Source organism: Protopterus annectens, chromosome 5.part0 (genome assembly GCF_019279795.1).
Source record: "Protopterus annectens isolate FY-2018-M chromosome 5.part0, PAN1.0, whole genome shotgun sequence".
NCBI lineage: Eukaryota > Metazoa > Chordata > Ceratodontiformes > Protopteridae > Protopterus > Protopterus annectens.
The window spans coordinates 3,426,691-3,440,816 of record NC_056735.1 but is presented as its reverse complement, the minus strand read 5'-3'; the positions used below and the strand labels follow the sequence as shown (position 1 = coordinate 3,440,816).

At 40.9% G+C, this 14,126-nt stretch overlaps 1 protein-coding gene across 1 annotated transcript in view; it reads left to right on the top strand.

Moving 5' to 3' along the window:
* HERC2 (HECT and RLD domain containing E3 ubiquitin protein ligase 2) overlaps window positions 1-14,126 on the top strand; it is a gene marked incomplete in the record, with an annotated part of 3,551,743 nt that overhangs the window by 1,029,486 nt on the left and 2,508,131 nt on the right. Inside the window, 2 exon segments of the mRNA XM_044072055.1 lie at window positions 1,711-1,889; window positions 7,359-7,543. Of these exon segments, the coding sequence (XP_043927990.1) occupies window positions 1,711-1,889; window positions 7,359-7,543 (364 nt within the window).

The window sequence follows — 14,126 nt, the reverse complement described above, 5'->3', positions numbered from 1 at the left end:
ACTTGCAGCCACCTCAGCTTGTCTGTACATGGACCCCCTCTTTGTTGTCAGTTTATGAAAGAACTGTTGCACTTGCGACTCTGTCAAAAACAAATTCCTCTTCTTTGATATCTCAACTTTGTTCCTTAAAAATTGACCTTGCGTTCTGTTGAAACTGCCTCTCTGGCTGATTTATGATTCATTAGTTGGAAGACTGTTTCACTCATTGCTCTGACATTTGCAAAGCAAGTCTGTAAGCTACAAGCCCTCATGGTAGGCCAACTATGTCCAATTTTTTTTAAAAGGATAGGGTTGTGTTACACACTAATCTGTCATTCATGTCTGAAGTTTTCTGAGTTTACCTGGAATCAAGCCAACAATCTCCCAGTGTTATGTCCTATTCAAAAAACAAGGAAGAAAACATTCTACAGTCCTTGGGTGGCACACAAGCAGCTCTGGTAGTACCTTGACACAGCAAAGACCTTTAGAAATGCTGAACAGCTGTTTGTCTCCTGTATGGGGGGTTGTTAAGAAAGATCAACTTTTCTCTAAACAAACTCTTGCATGATGGTTGTCCTCTGTTATTTGGTACTCCCACCTGGTAAATATCTTCCAGCCAAGGTTAAGGCTCACTTGAATAGGGCCTTCTCCTCTTCAGTGGTACATGGGAAACAGATGGACTCTGGACTCATTCTAGAAGCAACAACCTGATCTTCTATTCATACCTTCGCAAAGAAATACAAACACAATTCCTTTTCAAGGTCCAGAGCAAGCTTTGCAAGGACCATATTCCAGGGGCTCCTGGATCCTTATCTTTCCATATTCCAGGTGGTGTAGGCTTTGGGAATCTACCCAAATGCTACTGAGTTGGTGGGAATGATGAATGTAGTAGAGTTACGAAAGTCCTACTTAACTGTAATAGTAGATGTTCGAATTCCTCATTGTGTAAGTGGCAGCACCCACCTGCCATCCTCCACATTGTGCATACTTTGAGGTAGGTTTCAACCTTCTTGATTCAGTTTTTATTGTTTTTTTTTTTTATACGGTGTTGTGATTGGCTGAGAATTTACTTTTGCTAGATGATTCTAGTCTCAGGTACTTTCCTGTCCTCCTTTGTGGTAACAAAAAAGCCTGAACACTTGCTTCTGTGAGAGCCGAAGGCTTCCCTCTCATGATGTTCTCAGCCAAATAGCTGCCACTGGAACAGAGAGTCTGAGCTTTTGAAAGTTTGCCAGTACTGGATTTCCCAGGCAGATAACCCAAAATGCCATTGAGGCAGTAAGAAATTCAAACATCTGCTGTTACAAGTTAGCTGGAGTTGCACAGTTGTACCCTTTCCTTTAAAGGCATTTTTTTAGGCAGGCAAGTTTCTTCACCTCACACCCCCAGATGTATATATTCAAACTCCGAGATTATCATAACTCAGAGAAAAGAGAATACTCAGTGAAACCGCAGTCATGGAGATGTTATATGTTAAGTCTGCATTTTTGTTCATTCTGTCCAACTGTTCTGGGACTCATAGTAACAAGTTATGGAATAGCGAACGATTATCATTAGTAGCACATTCTGTTTGCCATTGAAGAGTTCTTGGCTGTATACTGAGCTAGTGAGCAGTCTCAATTCTGAAACCTTGTAAAAATGACTTTTGTGCATGCCTGTTTATAACTTGTAACATTGTTTTCTTGGATAATTAATATAATCTAGAATTATGCCTTTATTTATGCTTTTTAGGATATTGAAGCAAAAAAGGAAGCACAGAAAGAAAAAGAAATTGATGAACAAGAAGCCAATGCTTCTTCCCTACACCGGAGTAGAACTCCACTTGATAAGGATCTCATTAACACTGGAATCTACGAGTCTGCTGGGAAACAGTGCTTGCCTCTAGTTCAGCTAGTTCAGCAGTTGTTGAGGTAAATAACAATATGTTAGATTACTGTTGAGATAAGAGAAATGTTCATATTAATGTGTTTTAACTTGTTTCTAACAGTAACACACAGGCTGCACCCACCCCTCAAATGATAACCTTAGTGTCAATGCAGCAGGTATGTGTATTGGGTTAAGTATCACAACATGCTGTCCATGATATGTTTCAGCTTGCTTCCAACATTAATATACAGGCTGCATTCCCCTCACCCTCATAACTAATATGACTGGGTACAGTGGAGTCATGGGATGAATAAAGTATAAACTGTTTTGACCATGGTAGTGTGTTTCAGCTTGTTTCCAACAATAACATCAAGCCTGTACACCACCTCCCATTGCAGTTACCAGATGTAAGCCATACTGTCTATATTGATGTATTGCAGCTTGTTTCAGGTGCATAGCATCCACTAAGCTCCCCACCCCCCAAAATAGCAATATTTGGAATGAGTTAGGTAAACTTGACTGTCTGACCACTTGAGAGTAACAGTGCCCACAGTAATGTGTTCTTTTAGCATTCTTCAATTAATGCTCACATGCTGAAGCTCCTCACAGAAGCCGTAGTTTGAGTGAATAAGGTAAAGAAGAGTAATGTGCCACTTGGGATCATGTACACAGTTTTATATTATCACTGGTTTCAAATAACCCGTATTCAGTAAGCCCACCTTCCTATGAATGGCTACCATTAGAGTGAGTACAGTAAATGCATATGACTAGTTAGTTGAGAAAAATATGCCCATAATGGAGTATTTCAGCTTGCTTCAGATTACAGAAATTAAGCAAGTCCCACATTGCCATGAGATCAAGTTGATGCATGTAAAGTAAATGTAATTGACTTACCAGTTAGGTGAAATAATAGCCACTTTAATGTATTTCAGCCTATTTCAGACTATGCACATCAAGCAATCCTTCACCCTTTAAATAGCTACATTTGGAATGGGTGCTGAGTAAATGTGAACGTCAAGCCATCCAAAAGAAATATTGGCAATGATTTCAAGATGGCAGTGGTAGTGTAAGCAAGTAAAAACAGGAATCTGGGCCAAAAGCAGTTTAAAATCTCAAAAGCTTGCAAACCACCATGAATTGTGTACAGAAATTTGTAGCTGATGTGTCTGACATCCAGGACAACAAAGAAGTGAAAAAGTGAAGTTAAAGAGAGAGCAGCTATGAAAATGTGAGAGAAGATAAGTGGTAGGTAGATAGGGATAGTGTTTTGGGCATTGTGGCCTGTGTTGAAGCAGGAGCATTTGGCTCAGATGAACAGATTCTTTTTTCAGTTGTATTCCATATTTGGAATGTGTTGATGTTGATATTGATTTCCTAGGTTGATGGAGAGGACTTGCTTAAGAGTAGATGCTTGAGAGGAGAATGCATGTGCAGTGCTGTGGAGTTTGGTTCTGGTTGCAGTGAGAGTTGGTATGCTTTGTGAATAGTGTCCCAGGTTATAGGAGGAGGAGTTTTCATGACATTTTGCTACAAGGGAAGTAAATGTCTGGAGTTTGAGTAGTTTGTAGAGTTGGGATAACAGTAGTTTAGGTTTTTGTTTTATGGGTAGTCATTTTCTGTGCTACAGTGATACTTGCAGACAGTGAGTTTGTAAATAATCATCAGATACTGTTAAAGATTGCCTGGAGTATGGTGCTGGTTTTCTTGGAGGTGGATGTGAAAGTGGTTAGTCTGTGTTCTAGCTGAGAGAGAACTACTTTGCCATTGGCTGCTATGGCTGGTGTGATAGAAAAGGGGAGATCTTTTTTACCCAGAAGAGGAGAGATTTTATTTTTGCTCTTACTCTGTATGGAAATGGAAGTTTAGGTTGATCAGCCCATTATCCTAGTAATTTAAAGGTGGAACTGTCATGTGGTTGTATAATTCAGATTGTCAGGTGCTTGGTGAATTTTCTATGGATTTCCATAAAGCATAGTTTGAGATCTTGTTGGAGTTGAGAAGTAGATTGTTTTGACCCATTGGTGCAGCTCATGCAAGTCTAACTGGAGTTGGAATTGAATGATGATATGAGATTGACTTGATTGGTAATTGGCCATATCTGCATAGTGGATGACTGGAGATGGGGGTAGTCACAAAGAAGTGTGTTAATGAATATGGAGAAGAGGGGGCAAAAATAGATCTTTGTAGTATCACCTTTGCTAAAAAGGTGCAGGTTCTGATTGGGTGCGTTTTGTTTTAACTCTGAAGTGTTCGTCATTGAAGAAGTTTTTAAACCCTGGAGTGCTGTCTGGACTGATACTAATTTCAGTTTGTTTGGGAAAAGATAATGGTCATTGAGGACTAATATTTTTGTTAGGTCTGTAAATAACAGGGTGCATGTATGGAGGCCATTGTCAGCAGTTTCATTGTTTAGGGCCCAAAGTGCTGTCATAGTACTACATCCTGGCCAGAATCTTTGCTTTTTGGAGGAGAGCAGGTGGTGCTGTTGGATGTAGAGTTTGGTGTAGACTCTTTTTTTCAAGATGTTTGTCCAGAGGTGGGAGGATGCATTTGGAATGAAGTGAGAGGCATCTTTTGGGTTAGTTAATTTCAAGAGGAGATTAGAGCATTTTTCCAAGTTTGTGGCATGTTCTGCATGTAGATGAGAGAAAGATATAGGTGATTCCTTCAGTGATATCTGAACCCAGGCTTTATGGTGTCACATCTGGGCGATGTGCCAGTGGGAATATTTTGAGTAGAAGAGTCAAAACTTCTTTGAAAAGTATGTGTGTGAGGGGGGTAAGTGATGGGTGGGTAATTCATGATCTGTTGGGGGGAAGTAAAGTTTATTGATGGGAGATTGCTAAATTCTTTAAGGAAGCATTCCTTTTGAAGGAAACACATTTCAAGTTGTTGTACTGCATTGCTCAAAGTCATCTTTCCACCTGGATTATGAACCTACATGGACCCCCAACAAAGAAAAGATGAACTGGCAAAGAGAAAAAATAGATTTGGAGGTAAGAGAAAGTGACAGTAGAGCAGGTAACCAGTCAACAAGGTGTGGAAAATCAAACTATGGTAACCTCAAAGGAGAGAGTTCCTGCAGAGTCCTTTCCTGTTTTCCAAAAGAAATTATAAATAAAACAAAGGAGATTAAATAGTTTTCAAAAACATCTGAGATTATTTAAATTACAATGTACTGGGAACAATGAAGACAATTTTTAAAGGATATATGTTCGTATAGAAAAGGATGTAACGTAATCGAAGTCTCAGTTGCATTCTGAATGATACCTTAAAATCACTGAGATCAGTAAGAACCGTACAGAAAATGAGTATTTGATATAAATAATCATAGTAGTATTGTATGACAAATTTTATGTAGAAAAGAAGGTATATCTAGCATTAGTAGTATATCCCAAATTTTTACAAAGAAATGGAAGCTTATGTCTGAGTATGGCACTGTACTCTGTGCTGTCTGATAAAAGTCCCCATGTTCAAAGTGGATTATGTTGCTTTTAATTAAGGAACTATGGCAATGGAGAGGGGGTAACTAAATAATAAAAAAGGAAACTATATATTTTGTGAGGGAAACCAATCGACAGTATTATGTAAAGTTATTTCTAGTAATACATGCACTAGATCCAGGAATGTGTATAAGTTAATGAGAGATCCATGTGGGCTAAAAGTAGACTAGATAGCAAGAATCACAAAACAGTAATGCGCTGGAAACACTAACTCAGGGAAGTTGTTAAAATTCAGTGAATATGTATTGGTAAGAGTGTTTGGTATAATTTAAAATGTAAAAGATGCACACTTCCCATGCTCTGGAACAAGATTCCAATCTACATTAGGCAGAGCTCCTCGCTAACCTTCTTCAAGAGAAACCTTGACGAGTGGATGGGAAACAGAAAGTTTACCCCAGGGATCACTTCAATGGCTCTGCTGGACAGAGGCACAGGGAACTAATCTAAGGGGTCGGCGAAAGCCAACACATTCCGGCTGGGCTTATAAATGCCTTCCGGCAGATAGCCTAGTACCTACCTATGAACCTATGGAAGGTATTTTAAAACAAATATTAGTAACTACCAATGAGAAAATAACTCATTTCATTCTGTATGTTTGCTTGAAGTCACAAGCATCAGGTTTCAGAATGAGAGGTGATAATTTTGCAGACTGACAGGTCTCCATTGCTTTTGGAATGCAGCTTGAATTCTTTGACAAGCTATGCTTGATTACAACTGTGTCTGGATAGTCAAGCTTTTAAAAGAATAACTACAACTTTAGAAATATCTAATGAAAGATAAAGGAGAATGTAAAAATTTACACTAACTGCAGGAATGAACAGCCTTAAAAATGAGTGTGAAAGAATGCAAGTAGCATGGGTGTCTTGCAACACAGTGATATAGGGGACAGCCTTTGTTTTATCTTAATGTATTTCATGCCCTTAAAAGACTTTAAAGTTTAAACTGTCTCAAAATATTGTGCAACACTGAACTACCCTTTCATGGCTTTATTGTGTACAAAATGATATCTGCAAATCATTTCCATATTGATATTATCCTTGAATTTATGATTCCCTTATTATCCTTTTGATTTGATGGCTGTAAATATAAAGCAAATAAAGGAGAAAAAGAACATATGCCTTATTCTTTTGTTCATAAGAGCTTGTTTGAGAGGAGCCCTCCCCCCTTAATTCTTGCCTCCGACTCTTTGTATATCCTCCTAATTAACCTTATTATTCTATCCCATTGCACTGCTTGCCTGATAATGCATAAGAATACTATAAAAAAAAACATGATGAAAATACGCTGGAAAAAGAGCTGGTCCATGGGTTTATGCATGGCTTTTTTATAGTATTCTTATGCATTATAGTTTTCTTCATGTTGTGTTAGGTCAGTCTATAAATTGCTGAAATCCAACCATCTGAAAGAATAGCTGGTCTAAAGCAAATAGTCAACAACACAAATACCTTTTCCACAGCCGTATATAACAGTGTATTTTATGGGGGAGGGGGGTATCCAGGGCCCTCTTGTGGTGGCGTTCCCCTTAAGTGCGTCAACTCCACTATCACACAGTACAGAGATAATTAAAAAAAACACCCTACAAGGTAAAAAGAGAAACTGAATTAGAATTAATAGTAATATTATGGCATCAGGAATGGGGAAGTATCAACCGACCAGATAACATTTGATTAATATGTTAATCCCTGTTTTAGTACATCTTTCATGCTGTTAAACTTGTTTGCATATGCACTTTGCACCAGTTGTCTGCTTTGAAGTCCAGTAATGCATTTCTTTTGTATCTGTATTTCTCATTTATGTATGATTTGGGAGGTGGCACTTTTCCTGCATTTTTCATTGCAGTGGTTCTACTTTCTGCAGACTGTTTCTCTGAATTGTTTCCATTTTACCTTGCTTGTCTGGATTTTGTGAATGTTAACAGTAACATTCTGAAGAGCACTTGTGTAGTATAAGAAATCCCGAATTTTTAAGTATTGTTTAACTATTTTATTACTTTTTTGTGTGTTTTATTAGGAACATTGCTTCTCAAACTATTTCTAAACTGAAGGAGGCCGCACGTCGCAATTCTTCTTGTTTTGATTATGAACGGTTCAGCAAAGAGAGATCAGCTTCTTTGGATCTGCTGCTGCGCTTTCAGCGCTTGCTTATAAGCAAACTGTACCCATTTAATGGTGATAATCAAGTCTCCAGTGGATATGGTAAGATTTCTTGAGATTTTCACAAAACTTTTAAGGATAGTATTATGTATTTAGTAGTTAAAAACATTTGCTTTTATCTTTTGGGCTATTTTGACTTCCCCACTGTCTTTCACACCTTTTGCTGGTAACCATTTGAAATTTCAGGACCTGCTAAAATGAATCCCAAAAGTCTGACAATGAATATCCGTATGAATGGACTTAAATATATACCAAGTCAAAGATAGCCATTTCCAAGAATATTTACCTTTCTCCTAGTTATGCTAATCTTGGAGTTAGTATATATATATGTTTGGGGGGGGGGGGGGCTTTCCTTCCTGCAAAAAGGAAGTTTAAAGATGAAAATTATTGTTCGCTGTCTTCCTGCATTTTTTATCTTTTTTTTTCATTCTTTCAGTACTTGGTGTTGCAAATACTGAGATTTCAGTGGAGATACCCTTTTGCTTTGTGTAACAGTCTGAAAGCTTAGCAGTATTTTGTACTTTTGTTTTTACACTGAATTCCGTGCTTTTTCATGGTGAAGTTCTTTAGTAGGAGTTTTATACTCTACTTTTGAAGTTGTGTTTTACCTGTTGAACGTTTATTTCCCATTTCCACTTTACTGAATGATTTTCAACACATTAACAAGATTGGTCCTTGTTGATTGTACTGTACTTAACTTGGACAGATCAGGAATGTTACCCCCCACATTTTTAAATGCTGAATTAAATCATTATTATCAATGTTGGCACTGTGTCATACCTTTTGCTGCAGTCTTCAGTTTTCCCCACTATTTTAGAAAATGTTTCCCTATTTTAATGCTGTATACAGTGTCCCTTTCAGAGATGTGCTAATACTCTGTTGCATACCTGTTACGCTCTTCTCTTCTTCATCATAATGATTGAAGTAGCCATATACTTGCTGTCTTAATGAAAATGTCGATTTGTTGCAACTGATGTTCATCGTGTTACCCTGCTGCAGTCATCACACTTGGGTTATCCTGCCGTCAGGCGGTCCCGCAGTCGGCCAAAGTTCCAAAGTCTTGGTCCGGCATCAGTTGCTGTTGCTTCCTCTTAGACCTGACGTCAGTGCGCCAGGGGTATATAAGAGGCATCCGACGCCATTTTCTTCAGTCTTTCTTACCGTGCGGTGCCTGAAGCAGAAGCAGTTCGCAAGTGCCGGTCGGCCGACATCTGAGATTTTCGAATCGATTTTCAGTCCGAAGTCTTCAGTAAAGCTAAGTACTCCATTGGGGAACCTTTTCTTGCCTCAGTCCGATGTCAGAAAAAGTTAACAATTGCATTTCTTGTGGGAAGCAAATGCCTCATAAGGATTTCCATTCTTATTGTATTCCTTGCCTAGACCCAGACCACGACGTCACAGGTTGTCGGTTTTGTGCTAGGTTTAATAAACGAGCTATCAAACACAGTTTTGACTTCGCACAACATTACTTTGGTAGGAAATTTAATTGCATCATGCCGTTGGAGCAGCCGATGACAGGCATGCATAAAAAACGCAAGGATAAGGACAGGCAGCCTAGAATCAAGCCAGACTCCGGGGCCTCTGCTGGGCCTGTTGCCAGTTCTCCGGTTTTCAGTGAGGCGCCTACGCAGCCCCTGACGACCGCGGAAATGAAACCCCAGACAGCTTCGAATTCTCAAGCGGAGTGTACTAGGCCATTGTAACCATCTTCATTAGGCCCTTCCGACACCGGAGCAGAAGGTGATCCCGGTGCAGTAGAAACGCCTTCGGTTTCAGGAGGTGTCTTCAGACCGACTACACTCACCATTAAATCTTATGCTAAGCAAAAAACTCCATTAAAACCAAAAAAGACTGTACATCAGTCTCCTGTTCAAGGCCCCATGCCTAAGAAACAGATGCTTAAGATGGCTGAAGATTTGATTTCCCAAATCAGGGGTTCCCATCCCCCTCCTGATAAAAGGCCAATACAAGAGGAGGACTATGCTTCCTCTGAGCAGGTTTCTATTTCCTCAGATTCTTCTGAGGAACAGGATTACGCTTTTCCCCCTTATGAAGATTCTGATGCTGAAGACTCTATTCCTTAAGCATCTCCCCCTGAAGACTACTCCTTTGGGGAAACTTTACATACCATGAGGGAACATTTCCACTGGGAAAGCCTACTCTGATTCTAAGAAAAGGCTCAGAGAGTTTCTTTTACTACCCCAGCACAGATCACTTGCTATCCCTCCAGTTTTAGATATTGTGGATGATGTTTACTTAGAGTCTAGTCTAAATCCAAACTCCCTACCCCCTGCTCCAGCCAAACCAGACAGATACTAGAGTACCTGACACACACAAATTCCTTTATAAAAACCACAATTGCAGTGTTTCCGCTGCTCACACTGTATCTTGATCCTAATGTAGGCCATCAGAATCTTCTCACACTTTATATCCAAATCACACTTTATATCCAAATCACATAAAAGTTAAATAATTCTGTAATTATTAGATCACAAATAAGAATATACTCTGACACTGTCTTGCTTGTGGAAGGTATATTCTGCATGATATTGCCCAAAGTACCATTGAATAAACCCAACCTAATTTCAAGAGAGGGCATGTGAGGCTCATGGCCTAAATAACCATGAAGAGAATAAAAACCATGAAAGATGACAGTTTAATGGTGAACAGGTAAGTCCTCTGAGTTGTCCTAAGTCAGCACCAGACAAAATGAAGAAAGTGTGGGGGGGCAGGTATCAACCACCCTAATATCAGTTTTTTATTCTTGATAGTTTGAGAAATTCTTTGCCAGCAGTATCAAAAAAAACCTGACAAGTTCTTCATAAAAAACACTGTTGATATTGACAACAGATTAGAAGCATCATTTCTGACTGAAACATTGTCAAAACGAAAGTCTTCCCCACTAAAGGGGTCATAACTTGCATTTAAAAGTTTCTTGACATCATTATAAGCAGCATGGGAAATTACCTCCACTTTTGAACGATGAACAATAGTGTTGTTGACAGTTATTCAACTCGCTGTCCGTTGATCTTGATCTCTTACTATAACTGTCCTGAATTTTACTAGACAAAATAGCTAGGGATTTTTGCATTTCACCTACCTTGTTTTCAATTATAAAGGAATTCCCAATAATTATTCTAGCATGTCCAAAGGTCAGTTGTCAATCTCTTCTCCTGTCCAGCTGGTGAATCTGGGAATCTTGAGGCAATGTTACAACTGCCTCATGTACTCAGACAACCCTTTCCTCCTCCCAACAAATTCCAACACATGCGAGAGATGCAACTATATAGCCAAACTGGAGGCTAAGCTCTCTCAACTCAGTACTGGCATAACCAGTCAGGAGGAGAAGGAAACCACACTCACTACAATTCCAGTCTCACATAGACCTACCACGACAGCAAACAAAACACATAATCACACAAAAACATACTCAGAGGCTCTAAATAAAGATCTGCCTAAGCAGCAGAGACCTCCAAAGCAGACATCCAAGCAACCGCTACCCCAAAACAAAACACGTGCAATACATATCTCACAAAGCCAGTGTGCCGAACAGTCACAGCCCTTAAGACTAAACAACACACCTGATACACTTGTAATAGGTGACTCTATCGTCAGGCACACTGATGTCCCGCTCACCAGGCTGAACAAGGAGAGGGTCATGGTGAGCAGCCTGTCGGGCGCTAGGATCCGCCACATAACACAAGCACTCAGGTCACTCCAAGGCAAGTACAAATATGACTCAGTCATTGTCCATGCTGGTGTGAATGACCTGAGACGTACCTCCCTGGACTACATGGAAAGAGACATAGAGGAGCTCTCTGAGCATGCAGCCCAGGCTGGTATGACCCTGACCTTGAGTAGCATCTTACCCTCACCAAGAATGATGCCACAATATGAAGACAAGATGATCAATTTCAACAATTGGCTTAAGTACTTGTGTCATTCAAAGGGTTCCAATGCCTGTCAGCTTGGGATGATATGCTCGACAAGCCACGATGCTTCGCTAGGGACGGCTTGCACCTGTCACCCCCTGGGCTTTCGGATATTGGCAAAGGCTCTTGCTACCTCCATAGTGTCTTTTTTAGGCGAGGCTCAAAAGACAAACCCACCTCCATAGGTATCACAAGGGATAAGAAACTAAGAGTAATGCTACTCAACGCCAGAAGTCTAAACCTCAAGATGCACACACTCGAAACTCTCCTTAGCATGGAGAACATCGATATCTGTGCAGTAACAAATACCTGGTTCAGGGCTCCTGAGAGCACCCCAGCACTACCAGGTTATACCTCATACCATGCTTTTTGGCCCCAGAACTTGGACCGAACCACAAAAGGAGGGGGAGTATCGATATTCATCAAAGATACCCACACCTCCAAGTTGGTGGCAAAGCACAAAGCATCAGAGACTATCCATGTGCAACTAACAGTGGGTAAAACTGCCTTCCAGTTTATGGCCTGCTACAGACCACCCTCCCAAACCCAGGAAACCCACTCAGCCTTCCTGAGAACACTGGAAAATATGAAGGTCTCTCCAAACACCATTATATTGGGCGACTTCAACTATTCAAACATAGACTGGGAGCATTACTCTAGCTCCAACACCCTAGCCCAAAGGTTCCTAAAATTTATAAACTGAAATGCTATGGAACAACTTGTTACCACTCCCACAAGAGGGGAAAACATACTGGACCCGATCATCACCAACATGGGGACTCTATGCTCCAGACCAGAAGTGTATCCCTCACTGGTAAGATCAGACCATAAACTAATCTCACTGGATATTCACATCCCAACCCCACCCCCTGCCCAGAAAACCACAGTGAAAAACTTCTCTAAAGCAAATTTCACACTCCTCAAAACCGAGGTGGAATCCTTCAAAGCCCCCGGGCCTGTGGAAAATACGGCCCAGACCGCAGTATCCTTTATAAACGCATTCTATGAACACCTTCAGGAATGCATGGATCATGCGATCCCATATAAAACCAAGACCCAATCCTCCAAAGGCAGACGTCCTGTCTGGTGGACCCCAGCCATAAACAAACTATACAATAGAAGGAGGAAGCTACTAAATGACAGAGCAAAATCCCAAAAAGGGAAGGCATCACTGATCAGTATTAGCAAAAAACTACGGGCACTCATAAAATTGTCTAAGGCCAGCTTCGAGAGAAAAATTTCACAGGACACTAAGGATAATCACAAGGCTTTCTTTATTTATGTTAGGAACCTGGGTGGTAATTCCCAGATATGCTCAGAATTAGTCCAAAATGACAAAAAATACACTGAACCCACAGACATTGCCAACATCCTAGCTGACAGGTTCAGTGCAAACTTCTCCCCCCCCCCCCCCCACCAAAAGGGCAAATATCTATTCCAGCAGAGTGCTGCCCCACTGACATCTCAGATGCTCAGGTAAGAGCCGCCCTCTCCAAAGCAAAAAACACAGCATCAATGGGACCAGACGGTGTCCCGGGCTGCATCCTACATGAACTCCAAGAAGAGCTAAACCCAAACATAAAACTACTGTTCAATCTCAGCCTTACTACAGGGTATGTGCCCAAAGAGTGGCATACAGCAACAGTGGTCCCTCTCCATAAAGGTGGTGCCTCAACAGATCCTGGAAACTATCGCCCCATAAGCCTGACTAGCTTGGTCTGCAAAGCTATGGAAAGGATCATCATGGACCTCATAAATAAATATATTGGGGACCTACAGACACTGGATCCTACTCAGTTCGGCTTTAAGGGCAGATCCTGCCTCTTAAACCTGGTTGATTTCTTTGAAACAGTCACCAAGGCCATTGACGAGGGGAAGGTGGTCCACACAGCCTACCTGGACCTCGCAAAAGCCTTCGATACAATACCCCACTCGGGCATTATAGATAAGCTCACCAACTTAAATATAAATCCCTATGTCACTAGATGGATTGCAAACTGGCTCAAGGACAGAACCCACATGGTTAGAATTGCTGGAGCCATGTCAGACTCCAAACCAGTTACAAGTGGTGTCCCACAAGGCTCAGTCCTGGGACCTCTCTTGTTCGGTATATATTTCTCGGAGGTACAGGCCAACATGGAAGGACTGTGGCTGACCAAGTTCGCAGATGACTGCAAACTGGGCGCCATAATCGACTCTCCAGCCGACACAAGCATCCTCCAAAAGGGCCTCATAGAAACAGACAACTGGTGCCAGAGCCATGGCCTCAAGCTAAATGCCAAAAATTGTATAGTCATCCCCTTTGGCAAAAACAAAGTGCCCACAAATTACCACATAGGTGGTAATCCATTAAGTACAGAAGAAGTAATTAGGGACCCAAGTTGATAGCAATCTCTCATTTGACAGCCACGTGGCCAAAGTGGTTAGAAAAACATTTTATATAGCCCACCTAATCATGAAGGGATTCACATCTAGATCAGGGGAGGTCATCGTGCCTCTTTACTCATCCCTCATCAGGCCCATAATTGAGTACAATGCCCCTGTTGGGATGTACCTTACCAGACACCTGCAGCAACTGGAAAGACCCCAAAAGTACCTCACCAAGAGGATCAAAGGGCTCAAACAGATGCCATATGCTGCCCGGTTAAAGAAACTCCAGCTCTACTCAGTGGCATACCGCCTGTTCAGAGGCG